Raw genomic sequence first — 25,819 nt, 5'->3', positions numbered from 1 at the left:
GATTCCCATTTCCCTTTGATCAGCTGCTCACTGCAGACTGAAATCCCTCATGGCTGGTGGATTTTACCCATGAGGCACCTCAGCAGTAACGTCTGTTGATAAAAACAAGCTGCTGCTGACCTGCCCAAACCTTACCATTTTTTTTATTCTTTTCCAGAACGACATAAAAGCAGAAAACAGGAAGAGGAGGCACATGAAGAAGCTGCTGTGATGAATTCACAGGCACAAGGGCAGCATCGGAAACCCTGTAACTGCAAAGCCAGCAGCTCCAGTTTGATTGGGGGCAGTGGGGCTGGCTGGGAGGGCACGGCCCTGCTCCACCACGGCAGTTACATCAAGCTGGGCTGCCTGCAGTTCGTTTTCAGCATCACCGAATTTGCGACCAAACAGCCCAAGGGGGACACTGCCTTAGTACAAGATATGGACTTGGAGGAGAAGCTTTCTCTGAAACCCCACCAGGTGCCCGTGCTGCGGTCCAACTCAGTTCCCTAGGAATTTTTAGGAAGAGAGCTTTTTGGAGTAAGGAAAACGCCCTCAGACTCTTTACAATGCAAAAATGTACAAACCGAGGTGGGATTTTTCTGTGTCGGCCCAGAGACTGTTCACACGCCGTTTGCATGAAATGAAGAACGTTTAACTTTTTTTAATTTTTCTTTTTTGCTCAAGTTTTAGGGGCATTTGCACATATATTTGTACTATACATTTCATTTTAAAAGGAAAACTGCAGTGAGAGCAGGACGCGTCAGAGCGAGGGGTGACCGCTGTCTGACTCGAGGACTCTCTCTGACAGATAGTTCCCATGCAGTTGTAAAATAATCAGAAACTTGTTCTATTTTGTGCCAGTGACAATAGTTTTATATTAAAAGAGAAATACAGTTTTCATACAGCAAATCTATACAATATCATTGTTTTATTTAATGTAAAGAAGCGCTCTTCTTCCTACAGTTATTTTTCCCATCCCTCCCTGCTATGGTTGCACTACAAGTAGCTACTGTGTATTATTGGCAGTGAGAAACGAGTTCTTTTCCTGGTGTCCATCTTATTTTTTATTTCAAATAAGGAAAAGTGTTGGATTCTGTGTAAATACATCAGTGATGGCATTTTTCAATGTTTTAAAGCTGTGTACAGTGCTACATGTGGTATGACGTTCCTCAAATTGTCTATTGTAGCAGATCCTTTGTCGTAACCTGTCTGTCTCTTTTGTTTCTCTGCCACCTCCCCGCAGCAGAACAGCTAGTTCCACTGTACATAGTAATTGTAACGTTTTAGACTTTACAGAAACTTTCCTGTATTCTGTATATAAAAAAAAAAAATACTTCACATTCTGTTTTCTTGATTGTCTGTCTTCACTCGTGTCACCACAACCTGGAGCTTCCCCAGAGTGTCTGACTGCAGAGGAACCTGAGCTGGGAGTCAGGGCTGGGGTGGGATGGAAGGACCCTGGTGTCCTGCCTGGGATGTGGGAGGATGCTGGTGGGAAGAAGGTGAGGACTGGAAGATGATTGAATCAGGGAATTGGTTGGGGTAGGAAGGACTCTTGAAGGTCATCAAGTCCAACCCCTGCAATGAGCTGGGATATCTTCAACTCAATGCAGCCCAGCCTCACCTCGAATGTTTCCAGGGATGGGACACATCCAGGTCTGATCTCCTCAGGGCAGGAGAGACATAGCCTGAAAGTGTCCTGGAAGATGAGGAGACTGGTGCACCTCATTAATGAGGGGAAGCTGAGGGAGCTGGGACTGTTTAGCCTGCAGAAGAACAGACTGAGTAGACCTTATTCTCAAATACATTGATGTGAAGGGGGTGTTTCAGCCGATGGGATGGAGCCAGGCTCTTCTCAAGGGTGCTGATTGAGAGGCAAGGGCAGAAACAGGAGCAAGGTAAGCTACACTGAACATGAGGAAGAACTTCTTTACCATGCACTGGAACAGGCCATCCATAGGGCAGATTGCCAATCCCTGGAGACGATTTAGCTATCCTGGCACAGTTCCCATGCTCTAGGGGACGCTGCTTGGGTAGGGGGGCTGGACTAGATGACCTCCGATAGTCCCTTCCCTCCGCAGCCATCCCGAGATTCTGTGATCTCCCACTCCTTGCAGCAGCACCGGGGGAATTGATGGGGGGGCAGCGCTGGCCCGCACTCACCCCGCTCTCTGTCTCTCCTCCCACCGGCGCCACGAATCCAGCTCTCCCGTGGCCTGGAGCAGACCTTGCCCCGTTTCCCGTCCCGCCGGGCCGGGGAGGCGGGAGCGGGGCGGGAGCGGGGCGGGCCCGGCCCGGGGCTGCCCGGAACGGCGGAGGGATGGCGTGGGCGCTGCTGGGCGTGGGGCTGCTGCTGGCGCTCTACACGCTGCTCCGCTACGGGCTGCGCAGCGCCCCGCGGCCCCGCGGCCGCCCCGAGCTGCGGGGCCGCACCGCCATCGTCACCGGTGAGCGCCGTCAGCGAGCGGCCGGGAGCCGAGACCGGCCCCGCTGCGGCCTTTGGCCCCGCTCACCCCCGCGCTCCTCTCCGCAGGGGGAAGCAGCGGCATCGGCGCGGCCACGGCGCTGGAGCTCGCCCGGTGCGGGGCCCGCGTTATCCTGGCGACCCGCAGCGCCCGGCGGGGAGAGGCCGCCGCCAGCCGCATCCGCAGGGTGAGCGCCGGAGCCGGCACCCCCAGGGAACCCCCGGCATTCCCAGCCACGGGACGTCCCCAAACCCTATGGCAACCCCATGGCACCCAATGGGCAGCTCCAGCACGCTCTCGGGATACCCCCAATGAACCCCCGTGGGACATCCTTGGATATCGCATGAACACCCCCAGATGTCTCCACGGGCACCCTGAGGACACTGCCATGGCATCCCGTCAGCAGCCCAGGGATCCCGTAAGATACCCCCAGGACATCCCTGGGCACCCCCAGGACACCATCCAGGACACGCAACAGGACATCTTGAAGCATCACATGATTAACCCCCGAAACACCCCCATGGGTACATCCAGGTACCACATGGCAGACCCCAGGAACAACCCCTCAGACACCCCCATAGGCCATCCACAGGCACCCCGAGATACTCCAAGGTGGGGCACACTGTACCACCGGGGTGGCTGCAGCCTCCCGTGCTGGGGCGTCCCAGCACACTGTAGCCCTTGGGCCAGATCCAGTCCCCAGAACATCCCCCTGCCCCTGGCTTGCTCCAGCCCTCACCCAAGGCAGGGCACACCCCCGGCCCAGCCCCCTGAACCAGCCCCAGTCCCCGCTGTGCCCACAGGAGACGGGGAACAATGAGGTGCTGTTCATGCACCTGGACCTGGCCAGCCTGCGCTCAGTGAGAGCCTTTGCCAGAACCTTCCTGCGCCAGGAGCCCCAGCTCCACCTCCTCATCAACAACGCAGGTGAGTGCTGGGACCCCAAATCCCCTCTGCACCCAGGGGCACCACCACAAGCTGCCATTTTCTCCTCACTCCTCAGGGGTGAGCGCCGGGGGCACGACAGAGGATGGCTTCAGCCTCCCCTTCCAAGTGAACCACCTGGGCCATTTCCTGCTGACCCAGCTGCTGCTGGAGCGGCTGCGGAGCTGTGCTCCCAGCCGGGTGGTCATCGTGGCCTCTAGTGCCCACTGCGCCGGCCGCCTGCATCCTGAGTCCCTGGGCAGGCCACCCTCGGGTCTGTTCTCCACCTTCCAGGACTACTGTGACAGCAAACTGGCCAACGTGCTGCACGCCCGCGAGCTGGCCACGCGCGAGCAGGGCACACAGGTCACCTGCTACGCCGTGCACCCAGGTAGGAGCCAGCTCACCCTTGGTGTCTGTGATCTGCACACCTCTGTGTCCTGTGGTGTCCCTCTGTGAGGGGTGGTATCTTGCTTTGCAGCCTTTTCACAGGGAATTCCTGCATGGGGAGCATCTCTCCCTTGCCCGGTACGGGCCTTTGCATGTGTCTCTTTATATGGTGTGTCCCTTTTCATGGTGTGTCCTCTATCTTGGCATGTCCCTTTGCACCTTGTCCCCTCGCACTGTGTTCCTTGATACAGTGTGTTCCTTCTAGTGTTCTTTTGCATAACATATCTCTTTATACAGCGTGTCCCTTTGCATGGCATCTCCCTTTGCACCTGCATGGGGCTCGCCCACACACCTCCCGAGCCTTGCGCAGCCAAAATGTGGCAATGCCTGGGGACAATCACAGCCGTGCTGCCCATGCCAAGGCCACCCTGGCCATCTCCCAGCACCCATCCATTGGGACACACAGGGGGACACTCCACGGGGACACCCAACGTGTGCCAATCCCCCACAGGGTTTGTCAACACCTCGCTGTTCCGGCACGCGCCGCTGTGGCTGAAGCCGCTGCTGCTGCCGCTGGCCTGGCTCCTGTTCCTGGACGTGTCCGAGGGCGCACAGGTGGTGCTGGACTGTGCCACGCAGGACGGCCTCGAGCCCTTCAGCGGCCGCTACTTCACCGACTGCGGCCCTCAGCTGCCGTGGCCAGCGGGGCGCGATGACCGCCTGGCACGGGCACTCTGGGAGGGCAGCGAGCGCCTGGTGGGGCTGGGGGCAGCGGGGGGACAGCAGCAGGGACATCAGGAAGGACATCAGGAGGGTCCCACTGCTCCCACAGCACAATAAAGGTGATGACAAGGGACTCCGGGAGTTCCCACTTGTTGGTTGGTCGGTTGGCTTTGGAGCCAAAAATGTGTGTGGGTGTGGAATGGGGGTGAGCGAGGGGAACCGGCCCTTGCACACCCACCATGTCCTGCACGTGCAGCAGAGCTGGGAGGGTGACAGTGAAGGAGTGTGCAAGGGGATGTGTGTGTACACAGACACACAGACAGACACACAGACAGACACACAAACACCCCCCTGCAGTCACTCCCTGGCCCACCGCGCATGCGCACACTCCCCATGTTACCCGCGCACGCGGTGCCCAACATGGCGGCGGCCCCAGCCCGGCCCCGCCCCCGAGGTGTGGCACCGACCTCCCCAAGATGGCGGTGCCCGCGGGCCGCGCCCCCGCCGTGCGAGGCGCGGGGGGTTGTGGGGGGCTGGGCGGCGGCAGGGCCGTCATGGGGAACTGCCACACGGTGGGGCCCAACGAGGCGCTGGTGGTGTCAGGTACGGCCGCGATAGAGGGGCTGTGGGATGGCACGGGGGGCACCCTGAGTGAGTTGGGGGTCTTGGCTGTGAGGGGACTTGCAGGGGTTTGAGTGGTCCCTGTCATGGGAGGACCCTGGGGGATTGGGAAGGGGCTCTAATGCGGTGTGCTCGGAGGGGGCTTTGGGGGTCCTGGCTGAGGGGGAGCTCTCAGCGATTTGAGGGGTCTCGATCACTGGGGGGCCTGAGGGAATTGGGGAGGGGTCCTCTGTGATGGAGCCTTATGGGAGAGGGAAATCGGAGAGTCCTGGCTGTGAGGGGACTCTCAGGGGCTTGAGGAGTCCCTGTCGGGGCACACTGTCATGGAGAGAATGTGGGAGTTGCGGGGGGGGGGGTCTCTCAATGGGGTCTGCAAGGAGGGGGAAATGAGAGGTCCTGGCTGTGAGGGCACTCCAAGGGATTTTAGGAGGTATTCCTGTCATGGGAGGGCCCTGAGTGATTTGGGAATAGACAGGAGATGGGAGATGCTGTACTGGAACTGAGGCTCCGGGGTGGGGTCCCGGCAGAGTGGTGGGCGAGGTCCGGCGACAGCAGCACCTCCGATGCTGCTGTTTTCAGGTGATGTCAGGCAGTGGCACCAGCAAAGCTCTGTGCTCCCACCAACAGGCTTTGGCTAGGATTTCCAGGAAGCCATCCGTTTCCCTGGATTTGCCGGGAAAAGGGAGCTGGGTGTGAGCATCCCCCCGGGGCAGAGCGCTGCAGGCTTGTCCCTGCAGTGCCCGTCTTCATCCATCACATCCTGCTGCAGCTTCCTCACCAGCACATCACCTGGACTCTCACTGGTGCTGGCACTGGATGCAGGTGATGCCTGCTGGACGTGTGGAATGTCACCAGCAGCTGACTGAGGTGACTGAGGTTGGGGTTAAACAAATCACCAGTGAAATCCCCCATGTCTAATTCAACCTGTAGCTGCTCCAGTGCTGCTGAAGCTCCAGGCTGCATTTTGGCATGGACCAGGCTTTGTGTGGACAGGGTTATTATTAATTCATCATTGTTAGGTGAATTTATTATTGTTAGGTGATGCAAGGGCTGGGAGCTTCATTCTGTGACAGACTGAGGCCAAGTGCAAGGTAATGAGCAGTGGTAGAAAATGCATGTGAACATCAAGGATGTGCCTCAAGTCACAGCTCTGCCACACTTGCAACTATGTTATTGTGGTTTTGGAGCTGTGGCTGATCTGTTGAGTTCATCTGTCTTGGATGACAGACCTGTTAGGGGAATTCCTGAGGAGATGCCAGAAGCAGGCTGCAGCTCTGGAAATAAATATGCCCACTCTGGTGATGGCTTCTAAGGAGTTACAAACTCCACCCAGCAGCTGCCCAGAGCAGCAGCATTCCTTGCAGTTTTCCTGGTCTGCAGTTCCCAGTGGGATCCAGAGCTGATGCTGTGCTTCCCTCCAAAGGAAGAACCCCTGTCAAAACTGGCACTGCTTGTTGAAATGCCACATTCATGGGAAGATTGGGAAGCCGTGCTCCAGGTGTGCTGGGATGCCCTTTAGTCTCAAAGCTTGGGTTTGGTTCTGTCCAGCTCTGTGTACAAAGCACAGCTTCCAGGATGAGCCAGCAGGAATTTGTGGCATCTGCGTGCAGTTCGAGGCATAGTGCTTTTCCACATCCAGGAGCAGCAAGCCCAGGACACTCCTCGGAGTGCAGTTTTGGGAAGGGAGCAGAGATCACCCTGGGCTCTGCCAGTTGGGACGGGGTTTGAAGCTGCCACCAGACTGGTTTTCCTCAGCTGCTGCCCAACATAGTCTGCAGATACTTGCTGAATCCTGAGGGCACCAACTGGGAGCTCTGCAGGGCCCTGCAGCTCCTCTGCCCGTGTGCAGAGTGGCTGCCAATGCATTCGTCAGAGGGTGTAGCTACAAGCCATTGAAATTCCAGGAACCTGAGCCATGTTCCTCTGGGGAAAAGCAGGGAGGACCTTGTGGTCCAGCATTAGTTTGTGTGATACTAAGTTGGATTTAGGGAGAAAGGGGAAGGAAAGGAGAAATTAATAATAATTACCAATAAGCCAAAATAATATTAAATAAATTTTAATTAAATTAATTTACATAAACCAAATATTACTAGAGGCAAGCTTTTGGCTTGCAGTCTTGAATTGTCATGTGGTAGTTATTTGAAAGCCTTCACTTTGTGGGAGGGTTTTCTTTATTTTCTTTACTCAGTCTGGCCTTTAGTCCTGGGCCTCCCCTGGCATGTGGGTTTTTCTGAGGAGGGTTGTTCTTTTTTTCACTTTCTTGTGAGACACTCGAGTATCTCCAGTGCTCAAGAAGCATCCAGCTGTGCCTTGGGAACGTGGAGCTTTGTAGCCTTATTTGGGAAGCTGCGTCTCAGGCACGGCTCAGCACTCCACTGGCACTGCTGTCCTTTCCCTGCTGAGCTACATCGACTTCCTTCTAAGAAACTGCACTGCTTATCGATACATTGGTGAATTGTGAGGCCCAGGATTTGTAAGGATACCCCACAGAGTCTTGAATCTCCCCAAATTGTGGGTCTGACTTTTCTGGGAGACTCCCTTGGTGCAAGGTCTGAGGAGACCTTGGCAGGAGCCTGGCACATCACTGAGCCCACACTGAGCACAACTGGAGCTGGTCAAGTTTTCAGGGAGGTACACCAGGTACCTGTTCATCCTGATATCTGGACATTCCCACCAGCCAAATAAGCTGTGAAATGCTGGGTTTGGGTTACAATCTGGTTAAGTGCAGTTTTTGTGGCTAAGGGTCGATCTGCTGGTTTTGAAATACAGCACTATGATATTTCCACAGTGTCATAATAGAGAAATCTGTATTTATATTGGCCATGTTCATCTAACAGTTCCCAAACAGTGTTGCTCAAATTTCTACATTTGGGGCATTTTCCTTCTGGCTGGCAAGGGCAGCAGCAGAGGAACTCTGAGGGAACACCTGGACATACCTGACAGGGGGAAGTGCTCACGGCTCTCCCTGTTCCTGTGTCAAAACAAACTCCTGCTTCAGCAAAAGTTTAGGGAGTGAAAGAAGAAAAAAAACTCAGGGGATTGCAACTCATCCAACCCAACTTTATTTCCTAGGAGACTACTGAAACAAATATGTTGCTTGTAACACCTAGAAGTAGACAAGTAGAGGTATTTGCCATATTGAGCTAATCTGATTGCTCCTTAGGTGAGCAGAAATCAGCTTGAGAAATACAGTTCAGCCGAGTTTCTCAAATTTTACTTTGGTGCAACACCCTTTGGGGCTCCTTGATGTCTGTCAAAGTAAAAGAAGAGGTAGCAATTAATTCTAGTTTTGTGTAGGAATTTGTTGCTGCATGCCAGCAGTCGGTGTGTAACCCTTCCAGGGCTTCTCTAAGCTCTTCTATACTGTTACTGCATCCCTCTTACCCCTTCAAGAACTGCTCATGTGCTATTTTCTAAGTTGAAAGCCTGAAATAAGGTTTTCTTGAGGCTCTTGAAGCCCTTCCTGCAAGAGACCTACAGTCCACAGTGCAAGGAGGAACTGGTTTCTCAGATATTATGAAATTAATATGAAACTGCCTGGAAGACCACTGCCAGGGAACTTGACAGTAACTCACTGTTCAGCTGAAAGAATTTATCAAGTAAGTTCCTTGTTTTGGCTTGGATAATGGAATCGAGAATGTGCTTATTGAATTTGCAGACTGAGCTGGGAATGGATTCGAGAGCTTTGAAGAGCTGGACCAGGATCAAAACAAACTCTGGAGATTGACCCAATAGGCTGAACAAAATCTAGTGCAGTTCAGGGAGGAGAAATACAGAAGTTACATTTAGGTGAGAAGAGTCTATTGCATGAAAATAAAAGAAGGTCCAGGCCATGTAGAAAGACGTGGTAGGCAGCAGGTGCCACCTGAACCCTTACACTGATGGTGTAATTCCAGTTCTTCAGCCTCCAAAGAAATAGGAGTTTATGGGAAGGAGCAGGCAGCTTCAGCTGGGTCTCATGAGGTTTTGCCCTGTGTTCATACAGTTCATTCAGTCCATTCAGTTTCCAGGGTTGTGGTTGGGGTGTCCCACCTCTTGCACCAGGCAAGCCATGCAGGAAACTTGCAGTGGCATTGATGGTCATCTGCCTGGTTTAACTGAGTGCTCCTGCAGATTTAGGTTTGTCATTTTGGCAAGCCAAAACTTTTTCCCCAGGGTTGGTTTCTCACTGCTTGTGATGCTCAGGGGTTGCTGAGTGCAGCATTGCAGCTGGTCTCAAGTCATGAGTACTTAAAAGGGCCCTTAAGCACCTCATCTGAGATCTTTCCTTCTCAGGAGGTGCTTCTTCACCTTTTTGAACGTGGTGGGGCTCAAGGTTTCCCTTGTCATGTACTTGTTAAATCTCCAGGACTTGCAAACTTAGGAAAGCCTATTAGGAAGAGGTGGACAATAACCTCAGATCTTTCCTTTTGGTTTTCAGAAGGAATTTTGGGGTAGTATCTCAGTGATGTTGTTGCGTAGCTTCTCTTATTAATAAAGATTGTCTTCTCTGAGTTGCTGTTTATGAGATGAGTTATTAAATGTGTTTTTAAACTCACTCTATGGCATTGTTACTCATTAAGTCATGTTCATATAGAATACATCCAGAACAAGATAGCCAGTGTAATCTGCTTTCATTTGCTGCAGTGACTATCAGAGGCTTTTATGGATTCAACTCAGAACCCTGCATCTTTTTAAATTAATTTTTGTTAACCTTGTACCATTTCTGCATGTGAACAAAGCCTAATCTATGTGCACAGCGAGGCCTAAGAACCAGACACTGACTTTAGTCTGGGCCCTGCTTTAGAACATGATTTTCTTTATGGATGCTTTTGCCTTCCTCTATCTCTGCATTATCTTTTGTCAGTAACTGTTTTCAGTTATCAGCTTTTTCCTGGTCTGCCTGTGCTCAGCAGCCTGTTTACCATGACCTGATTTCAGAATGCTCACCACTTCCTGCCGGAAAGGTAACTCAGTGCCCGAGTTACCTGGGAGAGCAAACAACACAGAGCTTCTTCAGATCATCCCAGCTTTGATGCTTTGAGCTCTGTGTCCCCAAAACTGTTGAGGCCCACGTTCTTCCTTGCTCACTTCCTGCATCTGCTAACAGCTCCTTTTATCTACCAACTCCCAAGCGATTAATCTTATTTCATAATAAAAAAAAAAACCCAAACAAACAGACAACATACTTTCTCCTGGCTCTGGGAATTCTTGCTCGAACATGGAACCCCTTCATTGGGAAGAGGCCAAGCTGGCTGGCAGCTTCCTGGCTATGAATCCTCCATTTGTGGCCCTGCACACTGCCCCGGAAGAGGCACAGTGGATGTTTGTGGAAGCGACTGTGAAACCCAGTCTGCTGGAACAGTGGGCGTATTATAGCTGGAAAAGGCAATTTCTCTGCCAAATCTCATTGTGCAAGAGGGTTTATTCTTTAGCCTTGCAAAGGTTTTGCTTTGTTGGTTCCTTTTTCACTTGCTGCCTGAGAATTGAGAAAGAGGCAGCAGAACTGCCATGGAAAATGAACCCTCAGCTCCTCAGCCTTTACCAGGACAGAGCTCTGCTGCACTCAGATGTCCAGCATGCATGAAAGCAACTGGCTGGCATCCCACTCCTCCTTAATGTGTTAGTTTTCTCTGGTTTTTTTAGGCTTTGAACAGTTTTTGACATATAATCTAGCTCAGTAGAATGTGCTCTGCAGCTGTATTGTGTAGCACCAGGAAGCAAATGCGGAGCTCGTTTTGTGTGTGATTCTAAATACGGTATTTCCTTGCATTTCCTACAGAAGAAGAGGAACATCTGTGTGGAGAGACACTTTCCTGTAACAATGGTGGGTTTAGGGTGAAGAGCTTTCTCAGGATATTATTAAAAAAAAATTAACAGAGGTTCAGTAAAGGCCACATAGACCCTGGGAAATAAAATACCTTTCCATGTGGTGCTGCTTTTCCTGAGTGCCAGGAACACCTCCCTTCCTGTTCTTGGAAAACAAGGGTCTGGCTGAATGGCTGAGCTAACTGTGCTGACGCCCTCCAAGAAATGTTAAAGGCATTGTGGTTACTGCAGGATGTTGTATCATCAGCTTCTGTAACGCTTGCCTGGCTGAAATAGTCTTTCAGCTATGGGAAAAAGCTATCCAAAGGCTGGCTCAGAGGTGACAGGAGAATATTCCTCCAGGCTGTGCAGCACAGATCTGAAAAAGTGTGTAAAGCCTTTTCCTGTTTGTGTTTAATTCTTACTGAAATGCAAGGGTGAAGAATTGCAGATGGGGCAGTTCTGCTGGTTTGTCAACCACTGCATGGAAGCCATCAAAGCAGGCAGTGTGTGGCCAGTGTCTGGAAGCAGACAGTGTTTGGAAGTAGGCAGAAGATGGCTAAATGCTGGGGGATTGGAGGAAGAGGAGGAGCAAGGAGGAGGAGAAGAAGGAGGACAGAGTCCCCTCCTGTGGTTGGAGGGCCCTGCAGGCACACTGGCCTGGATGTGTGCTGCTTCTGGTTCTTCATTTTGACTTATAGTAGCAAACAATACTGGTCATTTCTCTTGAAAGTGGTGTTGGCTTCACCCTTCTCCCTTTCCCCTCCCACAACCTAAAGCTCCCAGAGCCACTCTGTTTTCTGCATTCCTGTTCTTCCTCTGCTCTGTCTTGCCTGCATAGATCTATCCCGCAGGGCTGCAACTGTCTGTTGCTCTGTTTGTACAGCACTCTCCTCCCTGAGGCCCTCGGGCACTGCTGTAGTAAGAGTGATTATGCAGAGCAGCTGAGAGAGGGAATTCTGGCCTCGATCTGCCTGAGAGTCAGCAGCTCCCAGGTCTGAGCCAGAGCTACAGAGTTTATCCCTTCCCAGCCATGAATCCTGAGGCTGATAAATGGCAGGGTGCTCTCTTGAAAGGCAGCAGGTGTCTTGTTCCTTAAATCAAAGATACAAAAATCTAGACAGCATCTTCTAGCTTCACTGGGATCAAATCTAAATGTGTTAGTAGAGTTCTTGAGGGTTTCTGAATCTTGGGCACATCCAGCTCTGAGATGGACTGTCAAAGCATCAGACATGGTGCTACTTGCACAAATCAGAATTAGAAAGTATTTTTTGGGAGCTATGGGGTTCTTCCCTCTTCCAATACTGACTTGAGAACTCCTGTGGGAAGTTAAGGGTGGTGTGAAGGAAGGGAGGTGGCTTTCCGTAACAGTTAACATCACAGTTGAAGATACTTAGATTGATTCTGGTTGCCAAAAGGGCATAACAAAACCAAAATAAAGCCCTGGTTTAAGATACAGTCCCTTTCTATGTGTTACTGTTGGTCATAGTGAATTATACAAATACTACATTCCAACTTTATAAGGCAATTCCAAAAAAGGTTGCCTGGGTAAAACTGCCATTTGAATCGCTGTGAATGGAGAGGAGGAAGAGTGTGAACTCCTCTGCTTGTAAGTTATTCCCAAGAGCCATGTGCATGTGTGTAATCCTGATGTCTCTGCTCTCTGCTGTGCTGCAGGTGGCTGCTGTGGCTCTGATGAGAAGCAATATGTGTATGGAGGCTGGGCCTGGGCTTGGTGGTGCATTACTGACACCCAGAGGTAAGGAGACCCCTGATATTTGTGGGCTTTTGGAGTAGGAATGTGGCAAAATCATCCCAGTGGGGCTGTCAGCAGTATCTTTAGGAACACTGGATCAGGCACTGTGTATGAAACCAGGGATGAGTATCAGGAGCTCTTTGCTGGCTGTTGGCATGGGGACAGCTGGGTGCCACAGTGCAAAAGACACACACAAAAAAAGAAATCACATGCTTTCAGCTGGAGTGCTTTTCAAACAGCCTTTATGTCCACAAGAGGAGCCAAGCCCTGCCCAGTATGGCCCAACCCCTCACCCAGTAACAAACCAGTTTGTGGCCCGCAGTGCACCAGTGCCCCCCTCTGCTCCTCAAGTCTCTTTGTAAAGATCTGCTGACTGCTGTCACCTTGGGAGCAGACTGTTCTGATTTAAAACCACGGGATTTCCTTTCTCTCCCTTCCCTCAGTCGTGGATTTTGCTTGCTGCTGCTTGTCGGGTCTCTGAGCTGACATGCTGTGGTAGTGCTGCTGTCCTGCTAATACAGCTCTTTGTCTCTAGGATCTGTAGGAATGTTCCCTCCCACTACATCCCTCATCCTCACTGATCCAGGTTTCCTCTGTGTAAAAAAAATAACAGGGAAAAGGATAAAGATGTGACTTTTGAGTTTTACACTGAGTGATGGCCAGAGGTTGTAGTTAACCCTTACAGCCTCTTCCAACCTCTTTTCCCCGTATTTGTGTCGCCACCAGCAAAGTGGGCGTGTGGCTGCCCTCACTCTGCACATGATGGGAGGTGGGAGAAGAAGGAAAAGCCCAGCTTGCAGGCTCAGTGTTTAAGGGCTGCATTCAATCCAGACAAGCTTCATTCCCAAATTTTTGTGAGACGTCTTGTTGGGAGAACTGTTAATTGAACAAACGGTTCATGCTGCTCCTCTTCTTCTGTGAGAAGTGCCAAGAGCAGTGCAGGACCTTGACCTACCCAGTGCAGAAGATCAGATACATTTGGGAGGCTGATTTATTAAGTTACAGATAGGCTGAATCCAGGGCCAAGAACTGGATTGCCAGGAATGAGCTGTTGTATGATAGAGATCTGGGAATTATTTAGCAAATGGGGCTCTTGACAGGAATTCCAGCATCCAAACTAATATTCTACTTTAGAATCCATACCAGTTCATGCCATGGGATGTGGGGCTTAATTCTCCTTTCTCAAATGCCATAAGCTGTGCCCCAGATGGAGCCCACTGCATTAACATGAGGAGTGAGACAGATTTCCTTCTCTGAAATTAGGACACTTTTTCTGGAACTACCAGAGCAGTTCCAGAAGAGAGCAAGAGAGACAGGAGCAATTGTGTTGCTGTCAGCGGCGTCCCGCCAGGTAGCATTAACCTGGGAACAAAAGGAACAGTTAGAACTGGCAGGGTGCTGGGTACTTACCCTGCTGAAACCTTGAACAGTGGGGAAAAACAAGAGGAAAAAATGCTATCCCTGTTTAGGGGTCAGAAATAAAAGCATGGAGAGAGACAGTGTGGTCTAACATGCCTCTGGGAAAGCCAAATGGTGTTAATTCAGCTTCCCTGGACAGCACTTGGAAGCAGCTTCCCTCCTCAGTGCCTTAGCCAGGGGTGGGTAACCAGGTCCCTGGTGTTTTCATTTATCTTTCCTCTCTTAAATACTGACATAGAAGCATCTAAATCACTACCAAAAGGAATTTTTCTGTGTGCAAAGATTACTTCAACAGAGAACTCCAGCTGATACCAGGATGACACAGTTTCATGTGCAGGGTGGGGACGAGCCCCCAGCTTGTTTATCCTCATTAAAAGAAACTGCTGGATGCTGTAAACTCCCTCCCATGACAAGGGAAGCTGATTATGGAGCCCTGGGAGCGGGCAGTGGATGAAAGGCAAACTGACCAGGGAAAAGCTGAAACCTGAAAGTCTCATCTTGTCCTTTGCAACAAGTGTTTTACTCTCTGATAACTGCTCTGTGTATTTGCTGTCCTACCCTTACTCCTCCCTTCTCAGAGTGTCTTTGGAGGTTTTGACCATCCTCTGTCGCTGTGAGAATGTTGAGACGTCGGAGGGGGTCCCACTGTACGTAACAGGGGTTGCACAGGTAATAATCCACCAGCTTCCTAACAGACTGTCTAACTGTTTATCCCTCTGTTTTGAGCAGCAGCAGCAGCAGCAGGATAACATAAAAATTAATGGTTTTCTAACGGCAGCTGAAATCTCCATACTCTCCTCTCCTTCCCCTTCTCCAGCACTTGCCCTGTGGCACTCCACAGTTAATAGGTAATGAAGACAGGTACATTGCTGGCAAATTCCAAATTCAGCATTGTGGTACCTAACATTTGCTCCTGCTGTAACCCTTTCTTTGCCAGCACTGCCTCCACTGTGGGCTTGGTGGAGAGCAGAAGGGTGTCTGCCTTTGTGTGGAGGCATAAGCAGGCCAGGTTGGATTCTGTACAGGGTTTGGGACAGGTGGGAGGGCAGGTTTTATGCCATTTCAAAATTGCAATTATGCCTTGGACTGCAGTGTTGGTTATGGATTTCCACTCAGCCCTTCTTCCTCCACATGAAGACACTGCCCACTTTGGATGTTGTCACTTTTGAAAATGCAGCAGAGACCTCAGATGAGTTGCAGTGCACAGGACTGGCATTATGAACCAGTAATGACTAAATATCCCTGTGAACAGAACTAAGAATCAGAACAGTTTGGAAATTAAATTCCAAGTCTAGATTAGGCCGTCAGAAGGCTGAAATCCTGCAGCATCTGATTAAAACCGTGAACACATGGCATAAGATGCCTGTGCATGTCCTGGACAGTGGGATGTGTTTTATCAGCTCCCAGTTTGTGTGCCAGTTTAATTAGGACAGTGGCCAAGGCAGGCATGAACTTGCAGGGATAGGTTTCAGCACTTCCAGTCAATCCTGGAGCAACTCAGCATGCATAAAGCAGCCCAGGACAGCCCCTTCATGGTTCAGATGTTTGACCTGATGTTCACTGACACAAACTCTCTGCCCCGTGGCTCCCTGTCTTGACTCCCAGCGTCTTTCCAGATCGTTATGGCTGACACGGGAGCCAGGCTTGGCTTCCTGGAACAGAACCTACCACAGCCAGAGATGCCCTTTGTTTTACCAAATTGTGACCTGCAGATTGCAGGGACTGACCAAAGTACCTTGAGCCCACCTGGGGTGACTGGGAAAGCTCTGGAGCTGCAGGATCTGTTCCTGGGTGCCTGATATTCCACAGGCATGGCCATAAAGAACTGGAGACTGATTTCCATCTTAGGGTCACGGGACAAATAAAATAGAAAAATAGAGGGAGATGTGTCACTGTCAGACACGAAAGGATTCACACAGATGCAGTTCGAAGTGTGATGAAAGAAGAAGGAAGTTTATTTGTTCTTTCAGTATTTATAGGCTCTCAGCAATGACCAGGGATTGGATAGTCAGGTTACCACCTTCCCAACCACTCTGGCCATGAGAGATGTCCATCAAAAGGCCTATCTTTAATGGAATGTATAAACACCTATGTTTATAGTTACTTTCTTGGGAAGGTGGAGAGAAATTGTGAAAACAATATCAAAAGGCCTGATTCTCAGGGCGACAGAGAGGTGAACCAGGTCAGGGGATAGGTCTGTGGTAGGGCTAACCCAGGGCTTCTTCAGCATCAGTGTCAGGTTCTGCCAAGCACCAGCTCTCGTGTGAGGTGGGTGGGAGCATCCCAGTTCTGTGCTGTGCTTTTAAACCAGTGACACCCCATGCTGCCATGGCATTGGGCAGCATGGCACAATGAGCCTCTGACAGAGGGCCCTTGGGGCTCCCAGTGCTGCAGTTTCTGGCACCTCACTAACCCAGCAGGAGGAAAAGGACCACAGGATAATTTCCAGTCTGGATTCCAGCCATTGCTGATAAATTACCTTTGAGCATTATCTGAAAATCTATTTCTTGACCACAATGTCCTGTCTGTCTGCAGTCACAGATGTGGTCCCTTGGCTGCATTCTGTGCCTGCCTTACATTACCTGTGATGAGTGCAGCAGGTAGCCCAAGGCAGGAGATGCAAAGGGAATAGCTGAGTGTGTGTAACCTGGAAACGTGCAAATATTTTACATTTTTTGGCAGGATTTCCCTAGAGATAATGACGTTACAGCCCAGGTGTGAGGACGTAGAGACGGCGGAGGGGGTAGCTATAACTGTCACAGGTGTGGCACAGGTACAGTAACCAAAACATCATTTCAGGAATGCATGTCTCTAACTTACATCTGGTTTTCCCCTCTTAAGAGGTTGCTGTTGTCCAGGGAGAGAAGCCAGCTGCTCTGGAATAAATCTTTGTACCAAACCACATTGTCCTTGTTGGTACAATCACGCTCCAGCATGTTCCATGTGGTGAAGGGGGTTGTGACTTCACCTTCCCTCCCCAAAATATTTCTTTTTTCTGGTGTCTCATTTGTCCATGTGGCAAATGAGGGGTGTGGGGGTGACTTGATGTGTTTGTGGAATGTTGATGTGCTGTGGTGCCCTTGGAGCTGTGTGAGACCCCACATGACTGACCCATAACCTCCTGAGATGGTATCAAGCATTATATTCCTTTGGATTGTTATTGTTAGCACATGGGCCTTGTAATTCTTCATGGTGAATTAAAGCTTAAAAAAAAGAATTTAGTCCCTCCAGGCACTAAAACTGCCGTGTAAAATTTTTGGCTGGAATTGAATTTTGATTCTCTACAGCTTTCTTCAAATGTAAGACCCACTTTTGCTGCTTGTGGCAGCACACCAAAACCCTGCACTTCTTGGAGTCTGAGGTCTGCTGTCCTGGTACAGTCTGTCCTTGGGGCCAGGTCCTGCCCTGGGGCGGATGCTGGGAGAAAAGATGTTAGTTTTGAGGGAATTTGGAGTCCTTGAATAGGCAGCTGGATGCTGTGATTGAAAATTGCTTCTGACAGCTCGCTCTAAAATTTGGTGTACAAACCAAGAGTGGCTGTCAATGCACACAGGGCTGTTGTCACTGTGTGTCTGAGCTATGTCCAGGTGTGTTATCACAGGACAAGTGGCTGCCACATTCCCTATGGGGAGCTCTGGAGCCAAGGGGAGCTGCTGACTGATGCAGTGATGTGACCAAAATCCCTCATGGACCCAGCAGCCTTGGTTTCTATTTTTCAGTACTTTATATTCATCTTTCACTTAGTTTCCAGTTTTTTATATCCATTTAGCTGCTAAGGTGTCCCATGATCCCAGTGGTTTTTGCATGGTTGGCAAAAATGTGTGCATCCATGTTTCCCTTCACAGTCTTTTCCTAAATCTGTAGGCTTTTCCTTCTGTATTTAATGTTTCTCTGAAGCCAGCATTCCCTTTTGTCCTAGTTTTGGGAAATCCTGCAAAATGGTCTGGTAGCAGAGGGCTGGACCACCAGGTGCCTTGATTTAAAAATGCAGAGCCCAGTTCATCTCATTCATGTTATTCTTTTTTCTCACTGTTCAGTTTTTCCACTGACAGCTAATTTTAAAGCTGGAATCCAAGGAATTGCCACGCAGAAAGCTGCCTCAAGGCTGTTGGGGATGTGCATGGCAGAGGTTACCTTAATTCTGCAGAAGTACTTTTTGAGGCAAATTTTTTGTGTTAAGGGCTTGAGCAAATAAAATGGGAAAAAAACCTCAAAAAATTATTCCTAGAGAAACAGCTTTTTTGCTGCAATGATAGAAGTGCTTCATGTGCATAAAGATGCTGTTCTTTCCTTGAGGAGAGATGTAATGAGTGCTCACCAGTAGCCTCCTTCCCATGTTGGCTGGGTGCTGGGATGTGCTGGGATGCTGCTGCCTTAGGCCATGCTGGGCTCTGTATCCTTCTGTAGCATTTTCCTGAGCCTCCAGCTAATTGGATTCTCTGTGCTCACCCCTCATGGCGAGTGCAGCTGGCTGGAGCAGGGTGCAGCAGCATCAATCCTGCTCACAGGATTGCTGGATGGAGGCTCTCTGATTCCCTGCCAGCCAAGGGTCTCCCTCTGATGGAAATGACATTTGAGTGTCACAGTGCCCTGCCTGAAACCCTGCAAAACACGCTGAGCACAAATTGCTCATCTCTGGTTTCTTCTGTGCAGCCTTTGCTTTGGAGGTTGGGATCTGTATTCCATGCAGAGCCAGACTCCCGTGGGCTGGCCAGGGCTCACCAGTGGAGGCTGGCTGGCTTTATCCAGAGCCTGAATCATTCCTTGCTCCTAAGTACTGTAGGGGTTCTCCTAATGAACATCCTGCCCTGTGCTCTGTCTTCCCCACAGCTCCTGAGGGTGGGGATTGTTTGGAGAGGTGGAATTGCTGGCAGATGCTCACCATAAATGTCGCTGCTGAGTCTAATTGCTTTTGATACTTGCAAAAATCTCCTATTTGCTGCGAGAGGAGCCTCATGCAGGGCTCATGCTCTGAGTGCAGCTCCAGAATAGCTCTCCCAACTCCCCCTTGTGTGGGAAGAGCACACTGCTGGCCTGGGGTGTAGGGACAAGAAACCACTGTGGAATTGGCCCCGAAAGGATCCCAAGGGGCTTTGGGGACAATGTGGAAGAGGATTGCCACGCTTGCCTGAGGTTTTTTGACATTTTGACTGGGAGACCCAGTCTGGGAAGCAGCAGTAGGAAACAGGCTCAGCCTGGGTTGGTGTTCCTTAACATTACAAGGGGCAGGGTTGTGGCAGGTAAGTTTTGGCCAGCTCACTCTGTCTAGCATGGTCCACCTCCTGTCCCCTTAGAAGATGACAGTCAGTCCCAGTCCTGCTCTCTGGCAGTGCCTGGGCCAAGTGCTGCTGTTCAGCTCCAGAGGGATCATTTGCCTGCGTGGGCTATCAGACAGGACTCTCAAGAAAGAGAAGTGAAAACTTCTCTTTGCAGAACTTTGCAGCTGAAAGTGCTAGAAGGTATCAGGATGAGGTCTGTAGGCTGTGAATCCTTCAATAGTGTGCACCCTCAGAGGGCCCCTGTACAGCATCTGTACTTTGGATCTCTGAAGCAGGTCTATCCAAGGCCCTTGGGACAGGACTCAGGGTGCCACCAGCTCCTTGTGGGACAGGAGGCCCTGCCCAGCCCAGCTGTATCCATGAGAGGGTGCTGTAGGATCCAGAAAGCTGTGTGGACCTATGGACCTGCTCCTTCTCTGGTGCTGCCAGGCACAGAATGTCCCTGTGCCCAGCCTTTGCCTGAGCCCTCAGACTGGACAGGGCCACCAGGAGCTGTCATCTTAGTGGGTTGCAGCTCCTCATAGCTGTGTGCTGTAGAGCACAGATCTCCACTGCCTAACACACACCACAGGGATTTGTAATTCACTTTGCCTTTCAAAAACAGCCCTGTGACCAGCAGGACCATCCTAAGACCCTGGCTTGGCTGGAATGGGGACACTTTTACACCTGGATCTGGTGTAAGGGAGCTGATAACATTACTGGGGTGGCTGTGTCCCAGCTCTGGGCATCATCACCAGACTGAGTGTGTGGAGCAGAACAGCCAGGCCCTGACCAGGACACCCTGGGGTCATTGCAAAGGATGTCTGGGAGCTCCCAGCTACAGGCATGACAAACCAGTGGCCTTTATTGTCTCTTCTCTCTTTCCAGGGGACACTGAATGGAGCCCCTGTTCCCAAGCTGCTCCTTGGGCATGTCACTCTTTCTCACTCTCTGCCTTTTCAGGGTCAGAAAAATTAATTCTAGTGAAAGAGGAGAAAGAGGAAGGTAACAAAACAGGTTTTGGCCAGGGATGGTAATACCCAGCTTTCTTCTGACTCTGGTGTTGGTGCAGTGGCTGAACTGCTATTTCAGGGGGTTTTGTAGGGTTTCTGTTGGGACTGGGTTGGGACTGGTAGGGCCAGGCTCTGTCCCTACTGCTGAGCACCTCCACGCTGAGCTAGTGTCAGGGTTGGGACAGGGGCTCTCTGGCTGGTCCAGTGGCCTGGCTCAGCATGGTGACAGCTCAGCATGGTCCCTTGGAGCATAAGTAGCAGGGCAGCCTGGTGGTGGTACTGCTGCTTCTGCTGCTGCTGCTGCTGCTTTTGGGTACCTGCACCTCCTGGACAGACACCTTCAGGCTGTTTGGTTCTGTCTCCTGTCTCTAGGTGAAGATAATGACCGAGAAGGAGCTCCTGGCTGTGGCCTGTGAGCAGTTCTTGGGGAAGAACGTGCAGGATGTGAAGAACGTGGTCCTGCAGACACTGGAGGGACACCTGCGCTCCATCCTAGGTATGAGGGGCTCATCCCCTGGAGACATCTTGAGTGGCTTTGTCCCTTCTCAGCTGGCTGGTCCCAGCAGTATCACTGCCACCATGCAACCACATGGGACCTTCCTCTGCCGCCTGCATCTCCCCTCCAGCAGCTCCCTCTGTGTGGCTGGGCCTTGTGATAAATGAGATTTTGGTGCCTGCAGTGAGAGATGTCTGAGTCCCCAAGGGCCACAAGTAGCACATGTGGGTGGTGACTGAGAAGTTGCCACTGCTGTGGCAGAGGATTGCGCCCTTGTGCCCAGGCCTGAGGAGATTAGGGACAACAAGGATGTTGCTGAGCTTAGACCCACATTTTATGTGTTACCTGTTACAAATAAAGTCTTCACCTTGCTCCCCTCTGCAGGTACCCTGACAGTGGAGCAGATCTACCAGGACAGGGACCAGTTTGCCAAGCTGGTGCGGGAGGTGGCAGCTCCTGATGTGGGTCGCATGGGGATCGAGATCCTGAGTTTCACCATCAAGGTATGCCCAAATGTTGGGCACTGCACTCCAGGCAGAGCCGTAGGAGCAGCAGGAGAGAGTCTGTCCCTGACCCCTGCTGCAGTTGGAAGACTCAGGCTGTCCCAGCCCTTCAGGAGTTTCCATGACAGCCGCCACAGCATGTCCTGTATCCAGGCAGCTGGGCCAAGAGCTGCCGGGTAGCTGCCTCTGTAAACAGGCTTGTGGAGAGAGCTGGATGATAACCCAGTCTCCTGGGAGTGAGGAAGGATGTCGGGATGGCTTTCTTCTTCCTGCCCTCCCTGTTTGTTTGGAGGAGCAGCTGACATGATGCGTTCTGACCCTGGCCTGACCGCACTGAGCTTCAATGGGAAAGGGATCAAGATGGAGCTCATTTGAAGTGGCTATGACCTATCTCCTCTCCCCAGGATGTCTATGATAAAGTGGATTACCTGAGCTCTCTGGGGAAGACTCAGATTGCAGCTGTCCAAAGGGATGCAGACATTGGAGTGGCAGAAGCAGAGCGGGATGCTGGTATTCGGGTGAGTCCGGAGACATGCTGGGCTTCCCTGGAGCAGCCTCTTCTGCTCCAGCTACACACCCTAAAGCTCTGCTCTCTGTTCCCTCTCCGCAGGAGGCAGAGTGCAAGAAAGAAATGCTGGATGTCAAGTTCATGGCAGATACCAAAATAGCAGATTCCAAACGAGCTTTTGAGTTGCAGAAAGCTGCCTTCACTGAGGAGGTCAACATTAAGGTGAGAGTATCTCACAGCCCACTGCTGTTCCCTGGAGGCTCTGTGATGGTGTTGGTAGCTCTGGGACTTGTCATCTTCCTCCTCCTGCATCTGTTAGGAGAGCTGGAGATGGAGAACCCAGGTTCTCAGGTCTGTGTGTCCCTGTGAGCTTCTTGCAGCAGATTCCTCTCCTGTTGCAGCAGTTTGGTGGGACTTGGAGAAGAGGAAAAGATGGGGAGGGTTGAACCTGGAGCTGGTTGGGCTTAAGTGCTCTGGGAAGAGCAGCACTGAGGATTGGGATGTCACCACTGGGAAAAGGTTCAATAGCAGGAGTCATGTCTGGTTTTGAGGCCCAGACCCCTTTTTGTCCTCTCCCCCATGTGCAGACTGCAGAGGCCCAGCTGGCCTACGAGCTCCAGAGTGCCCGGGAGCAGCAGAAGATCCGTCAGGAGGAGATCGAAATCGAGGTGGTGGAGCGCAAGAAGCAGATTGAGGTGGAGGAGAAGGAGGTGGTGCGGATGGAGAAGGAGCTGGTGGCCACCGTGAAGCAGCCGGCTGAGGCCGAAGCCTATCGCATCCAGCAGATCGCTGAGGGAGAGAAGTGAGTGAGCCCCTGCCCTGGGCTGGGCAGCTGGGAGCACAGTGCTGCCCTGAGCCCCAGATTCTGGGCTCTCTGCAGGCATCCAGGCTGCTGCAGGGCTGCTTTACCTTTTCCAGGCTGAAGCAAATCCTCCTTGCTCAGGCGGAGGCAGAAAAGATCCGCAAGATTGGAGAGGCCGAGGCTTTTGTGATCGAGGCTGTTGGGATGGCGGAGGCTGAGGGGTTGAAGCTGAAAGCAGAAGCACTCCAGAAGTATGGAGAAGCTGCCCAGCTAGCTCTAGTGCTGGATGCACTGCCTGAGGTGAGGAGGGGACAGCTTTCCCATGCTCCAGGTGGGCTGGGGGAGTTCCCAGACTGGGCCAGGTCTCCTGGGGGCACAGCAAGGCCCTGTAGGGACCTTTCCCAGTGAACTGCTGAGCAGTTCCTTGACTCTCTGTTCACCCTACTTCCCCAGATCGCTGCCAAAGTATCTGCTCCCCTCTCCAAAGTGGATGAGATTGTTATTCTCAGTGGAGAGAAAGGCAGCACCATGTCTGATGTGAACCGTCTCCTGGCTGAGGTCCCCGCCTCTGTGCGTGCCATCACTGGTGTGGATCTCACAAAGGTGAGCTGGGCACTGGCAATGCCAGCTGCTCTTAGGGCACAGGGACTTGCCTGGAAGCTTTTAGTTTCCCAGGAAGCCTCTCCTTCCTAAGCCCTGACAGCCACAGAGTGCAGGCAGCGCCCTGCCTCCCCCTCCTACAGACCTAACAGCTTCTCTCTTCCCCTCCTGCAGCTTCCTCTGTTCCAGAGAGCCACTGAGGCCATGAAATGAGGCTGACCAACCCAAAGCTAGTGAAGATCACTCCCTGTTATGCACTCAAACATCAACTGCCTTTGACACATGGGAATTCCTTTTATATCAAAGACAATCCGAGTTTCGTTTGTAACTGGTGCCTTATTTTGTAGGGCCAGAAAGATGCATGTCCTGTCTGCTGCTCTTTTTATTCCAAGGCTGAGAGAGGATTTATTTTCTAATTAACTTTGTGTTATCTCAGGCCAATCCCATCCCCAGTTATGACTGGCAGCTTGTCTGATGTTGCAGTCCTGGTGCCTTGCTGTTCTCTGCCCTGGGGTGAACACCTGGGACTTGGAGCAGAGGCTTGGGATGGGGAGTTTTAGGAAGAGAACCAGGACCCCTCCTCCCATCTCTCTCAGTGACCCTCTCTGCCCACAGCTCCCTGTGGCTGGCTCTCTGTGTCCCTGTGTGTCACCCCCAGTGCCAGCAGCCCTGCCCAAGCTGGGTGGGTGACAATCAACCCTCCAGGAAGGTGACTATCCAGCACTAGCAGTGGGTGCTGCCCTCTCCATGCTTGGGGAATTTTCTTCATAGGATCTGAAGCAGGGAGAGCTCCAGGGGACAGAGGGTGCCCAGCTCAGCCCTGGTGAGATCTCACCATCACAAATACCAAAAAGTAGTGCTGTGCCAAAGCCATCCCCTGAGAGGGCAGTGAAGTCACGGTGGCTGTCTCCAGGTGCTGTGGCACTTCCCGACCCCACAACTACTCAGAGTGGTGGTCAGAGGTGGGGACAGGCTCCTCCAGCACAGCCTGTACAGCTGCCCCTGCCTCCCTCCCTCCCCCTGCACGGCCAGTGGCGTTGCTGCCTTGTGAAAGAGACTGTGTCCCGTGTGTTCCCGTCCTCCCCACAGTGCCACCAGAGCCCTGTGCTGGCCCGTGTCCCTTCCCTGCCTGTCTCAGTGCCTGTGTTCAGTGTGGCTGGCACAGCCAGACCCGTGTGTGAAGTCAGCTTGGCACTGCTGGGAGTGGTGGCGTTTGGGGGTCCTGCAGCCGCAGCTCGGTGCCCCCAGCCCGTGCCGTAGGGCGAGTACGGGTCCCTCCAGGCGGAGTCCTTTGCCAGGAGTGACCCTTGGCGGGTGCTGGGTGCTGCAGGGTCCCCCCGTGCCCTCCCTGCCGCCGGGGCGGGGGGAGCGGCGTTATCAGCCCCGGCTGCGCTGCCCCGGGGGCGGCGGGCGCGGATCTGGCGCTGGCCGGGCAGGCGTGCCGGGCCGGGCCGGGCCCTATCTGCTTGTGCCTGCGCCCGCCACCCCGCTGCTGTCAGATAATAAACCCTTGTCACCTCCTGCCTGGGCTCTGTCTCGTCCCTCGCGTCCGTCTGTCCCACCCCAGCACAGCTTGAGCTGGCCGGGAGCTGCTGGCCCCGGAGTGTTCCCACTGGGCTGGGGGAGCGAGGGGTTAAGGGGAGGCGACGTTCCGGGCTCACACTGCTCCTGCAAAGCTCCTGGGAGCTGCTGGCTTCCCCGTGGTCCCCATGTCCCCGTGGGCTCTGTGTCACAGCCCTCCGTGGGGGTAGAACCTTGTCCTGCTCCCACAGGGATGTGTCAAGCCAGGAGGCACTGAATGAACTCCACTGCTTGGCCCATGTTAGCCCGGGGGGCGCCCATTGCTGGGGCACCCCAAAGAGTGGCACCCCGGGGTTGGGAGGAGGGCTGGCAGGTGCTGAAGGTGCTGTGTCACAGCAGCCAGGCTGGTGGCAGCGCCTCGTGTCCCATGGCCCTGCCACTGGAACCCTGTCACACACCCGTCCCTGTGCTGGGGGACAGCAGGGTGGGTCTGGGTGGACCTGTCCTGCTTGGGGTCACCCTGCAGGCTGGGCCAGTGACCGCCACCATGGGGCTGGCATGGGGGGCTTTGCTGCACCACCCTCTCTGGGGAAAATGGTTTCTTCATGTTCCTCCAAACCCAGGGCAGGACAACAGGCCCTGTCCTGTGTGTCCTGCAAGGTGGCCTTGCAGATAGACAGGGTGGGGACAGCTCTGCAGGTCCCAGCGCCTCCTTATCTGGAGCCAGACACGCTGTCCTGGGGCAGCACGGCTGCTGGAAGGGCTGTGGCACACGGGGGTCTCCTCTGGCACCCCGGGGTCCCCACACCAGCTCTGTGCTACCAACCTGGGGGATACTCAGGCCCCTCTACCACTGTGGGGTACAAGGCCACAGGGCAGGGCAGCCCTCGAGTACTGGGGTAGGGCTGGCGGGGACCAGCCAGCATGGAGACAATCCCATGGGATAATCCCTGGGACTCACCGGGAGCTGGCAGGTCTTGGGGGACTGAGGGACACTTAGCCTATGTCACTGCTCTGCATGCTGGGCATGCCACAGTTTGGGGAACACCAC

At 52.5% G+C, this 25,819-nt stretch overlaps 3 protein-coding genes across 20 annotated transcripts in view; all 3 read left to right on the top strand.

Annotated features, from left to right (window-relative positions):
- The window catches only part of PHF12 (PHD finger protein 12), a 32,509-nt gene extending 31,189 nt beyond the window's left edge, over positions 1 to 1,320 (top strand). For all 13 annotated transcript variants that reach the window (XM_086859279.1, XM_086859270.1, XM_086859269.1 and 10 more), the window contains one exon: positions 158 to 1,320. In XM_086859279.1, the coding sequence (XP_086715405.1) occupies positions 158 to 492 (335 nt within the window). In that variant the 3' untranslated portion in view covers positions 493 to 1,320. The remainder of the gene's footprint in view (positions 1 to 157) is intronic.
- A 944-nt stretch (positions 1,321 to 2,264) lies between these two features.
- On the top strand, positions 2,265 to 4,617 carry DHRS13 (dehydrogenase/reductase 13). Its single transcript, XM_086859294.1, has 5 exons — positions 2,265 to 2,429; positions 2,516 to 2,634; positions 3,251 to 3,374; positions 3,451 to 3,762; positions 4,273 to 4,617. The coding sequence occupies exons 1-5, from the start codon at positions 2,303 to 2,305 to the stop codon at positions 4,599 to 4,601; spliced, it is 1,011 nt and encodes a 336-aa protein (XP_086715420.1). The 5' UTR covers positions 2,265 to 2,302; the 3' UTR covers positions 4,602 to 4,617.
- A 286-nt stretch (positions 4,618 to 4,903) lies between these two features.
- FLOT2 (flotillin 2) lies at positions 4,904 to 24,769 on the top strand. Of its 6 annotated transcripts, none has more exons than XM_086859293.1 (12): positions 4,990 to 5,087; positions 12,570 to 12,651; positions 14,646 to 14,714; positions 16,750 to 16,840; positions 20,711 to 20,834; positions 21,219 to 21,337; positions 21,742 to 21,855; positions 21,948 to 22,067; positions 22,433 to 22,647; positions 22,764 to 22,947; positions 23,101 to 23,250; positions 23,422 to 24,769. In XM_086859293.1, the coding sequence occupies exons 1-12, from the start codon at positions 5,039 to 5,041 to the stop codon at positions 23,458 to 23,460; spliced, it is 1,356 nt and encodes a 451-aa protein (XP_086715419.1). In that variant the 5' UTR covers positions 4,990 to 5,038; the 3' UTR covers positions 23,461 to 24,769. The 6 variants fall into 6 exon arrangements, with proteins under 6 accessions (XP_023773596.2, XP_086715415.1, XP_086715419.1 ...); XM_086859290.1 differs by lacking the exon at positions 14,646 to 14,714 and adding an exon at positions 5,733 to 5,972 and having other exon boundaries at positions 5,002 to 5,087; XM_086859291.1 differs by lacking the exon at positions 14,646 to 14,714 and adding an exon at positions 5,733 to 5,972 and having other exon boundaries at positions 5,080 to 5,135.
- Positions 24,770 to 25,819: the final 1,050 nt, after the last annotated feature.

Source organism: Cyanistes caeruleus, chromosome 21 (assembly GCF_971803275.1).
Source record: "Cyanistes caeruleus chromosome 21, bCyaCae1.hap1.1, whole genome shotgun sequence".
In the NCBI taxonomy this organism is placed as follows: Eukaryota; Metazoa; Chordata; class Aves; order Passeriformes; family Paridae; genus Cyanistes; species Cyanistes caeruleus.
The sequence above is the reverse complement of the archived record's forward strand: the minus strand, read 5'-3'. Positions and strand labels throughout refer to the sequence as shown.

Coding starts and splice junctions, on each gene's coding strand:
- DHRS13 (XM_086859294.1), top strand. CDS start 2,303: ATGGCGTGGGCGCTGCTGGGCGTGGGGCTGCTGCTGGCGCTCTACACG. Junction 2,635..3,250: donor CCGCCAGCCGCATCCGCAGG/GTGAGCGCCGGA, acceptor CTGTGCCCACAG/GAGACGGGGAACAATGAGGT. Junction 3,763..4,272: donor CTGCTACGCCGTGCACCCAG/GTAGGAGCCAGC, acceptor AATCCCCCACAG/GGTTTGTCAACACCTCGCTG.
- FLOT2 (XM_023917828.2), top strand. CDS start 4,961: ATGGCGGTGCCCGCGGGCCGCGCCCCCGCCGTGCGAGGCGCGGGGGGT. Junction 5,088..12,569: donor CGAGGCGCTGGTGGTGTCAG/GTACGGCCGCGA, acceptor GCTGTGCTGCAG/GTGGCTGCTGTGGCTCTGAT. Junction 16,841..20,710: donor CTGTCACAGGTGTGGCACAG/GTACAGTAACCA, acceptor TCCTGTCTCTAG/GTGAAGATAATGACCGAGAA.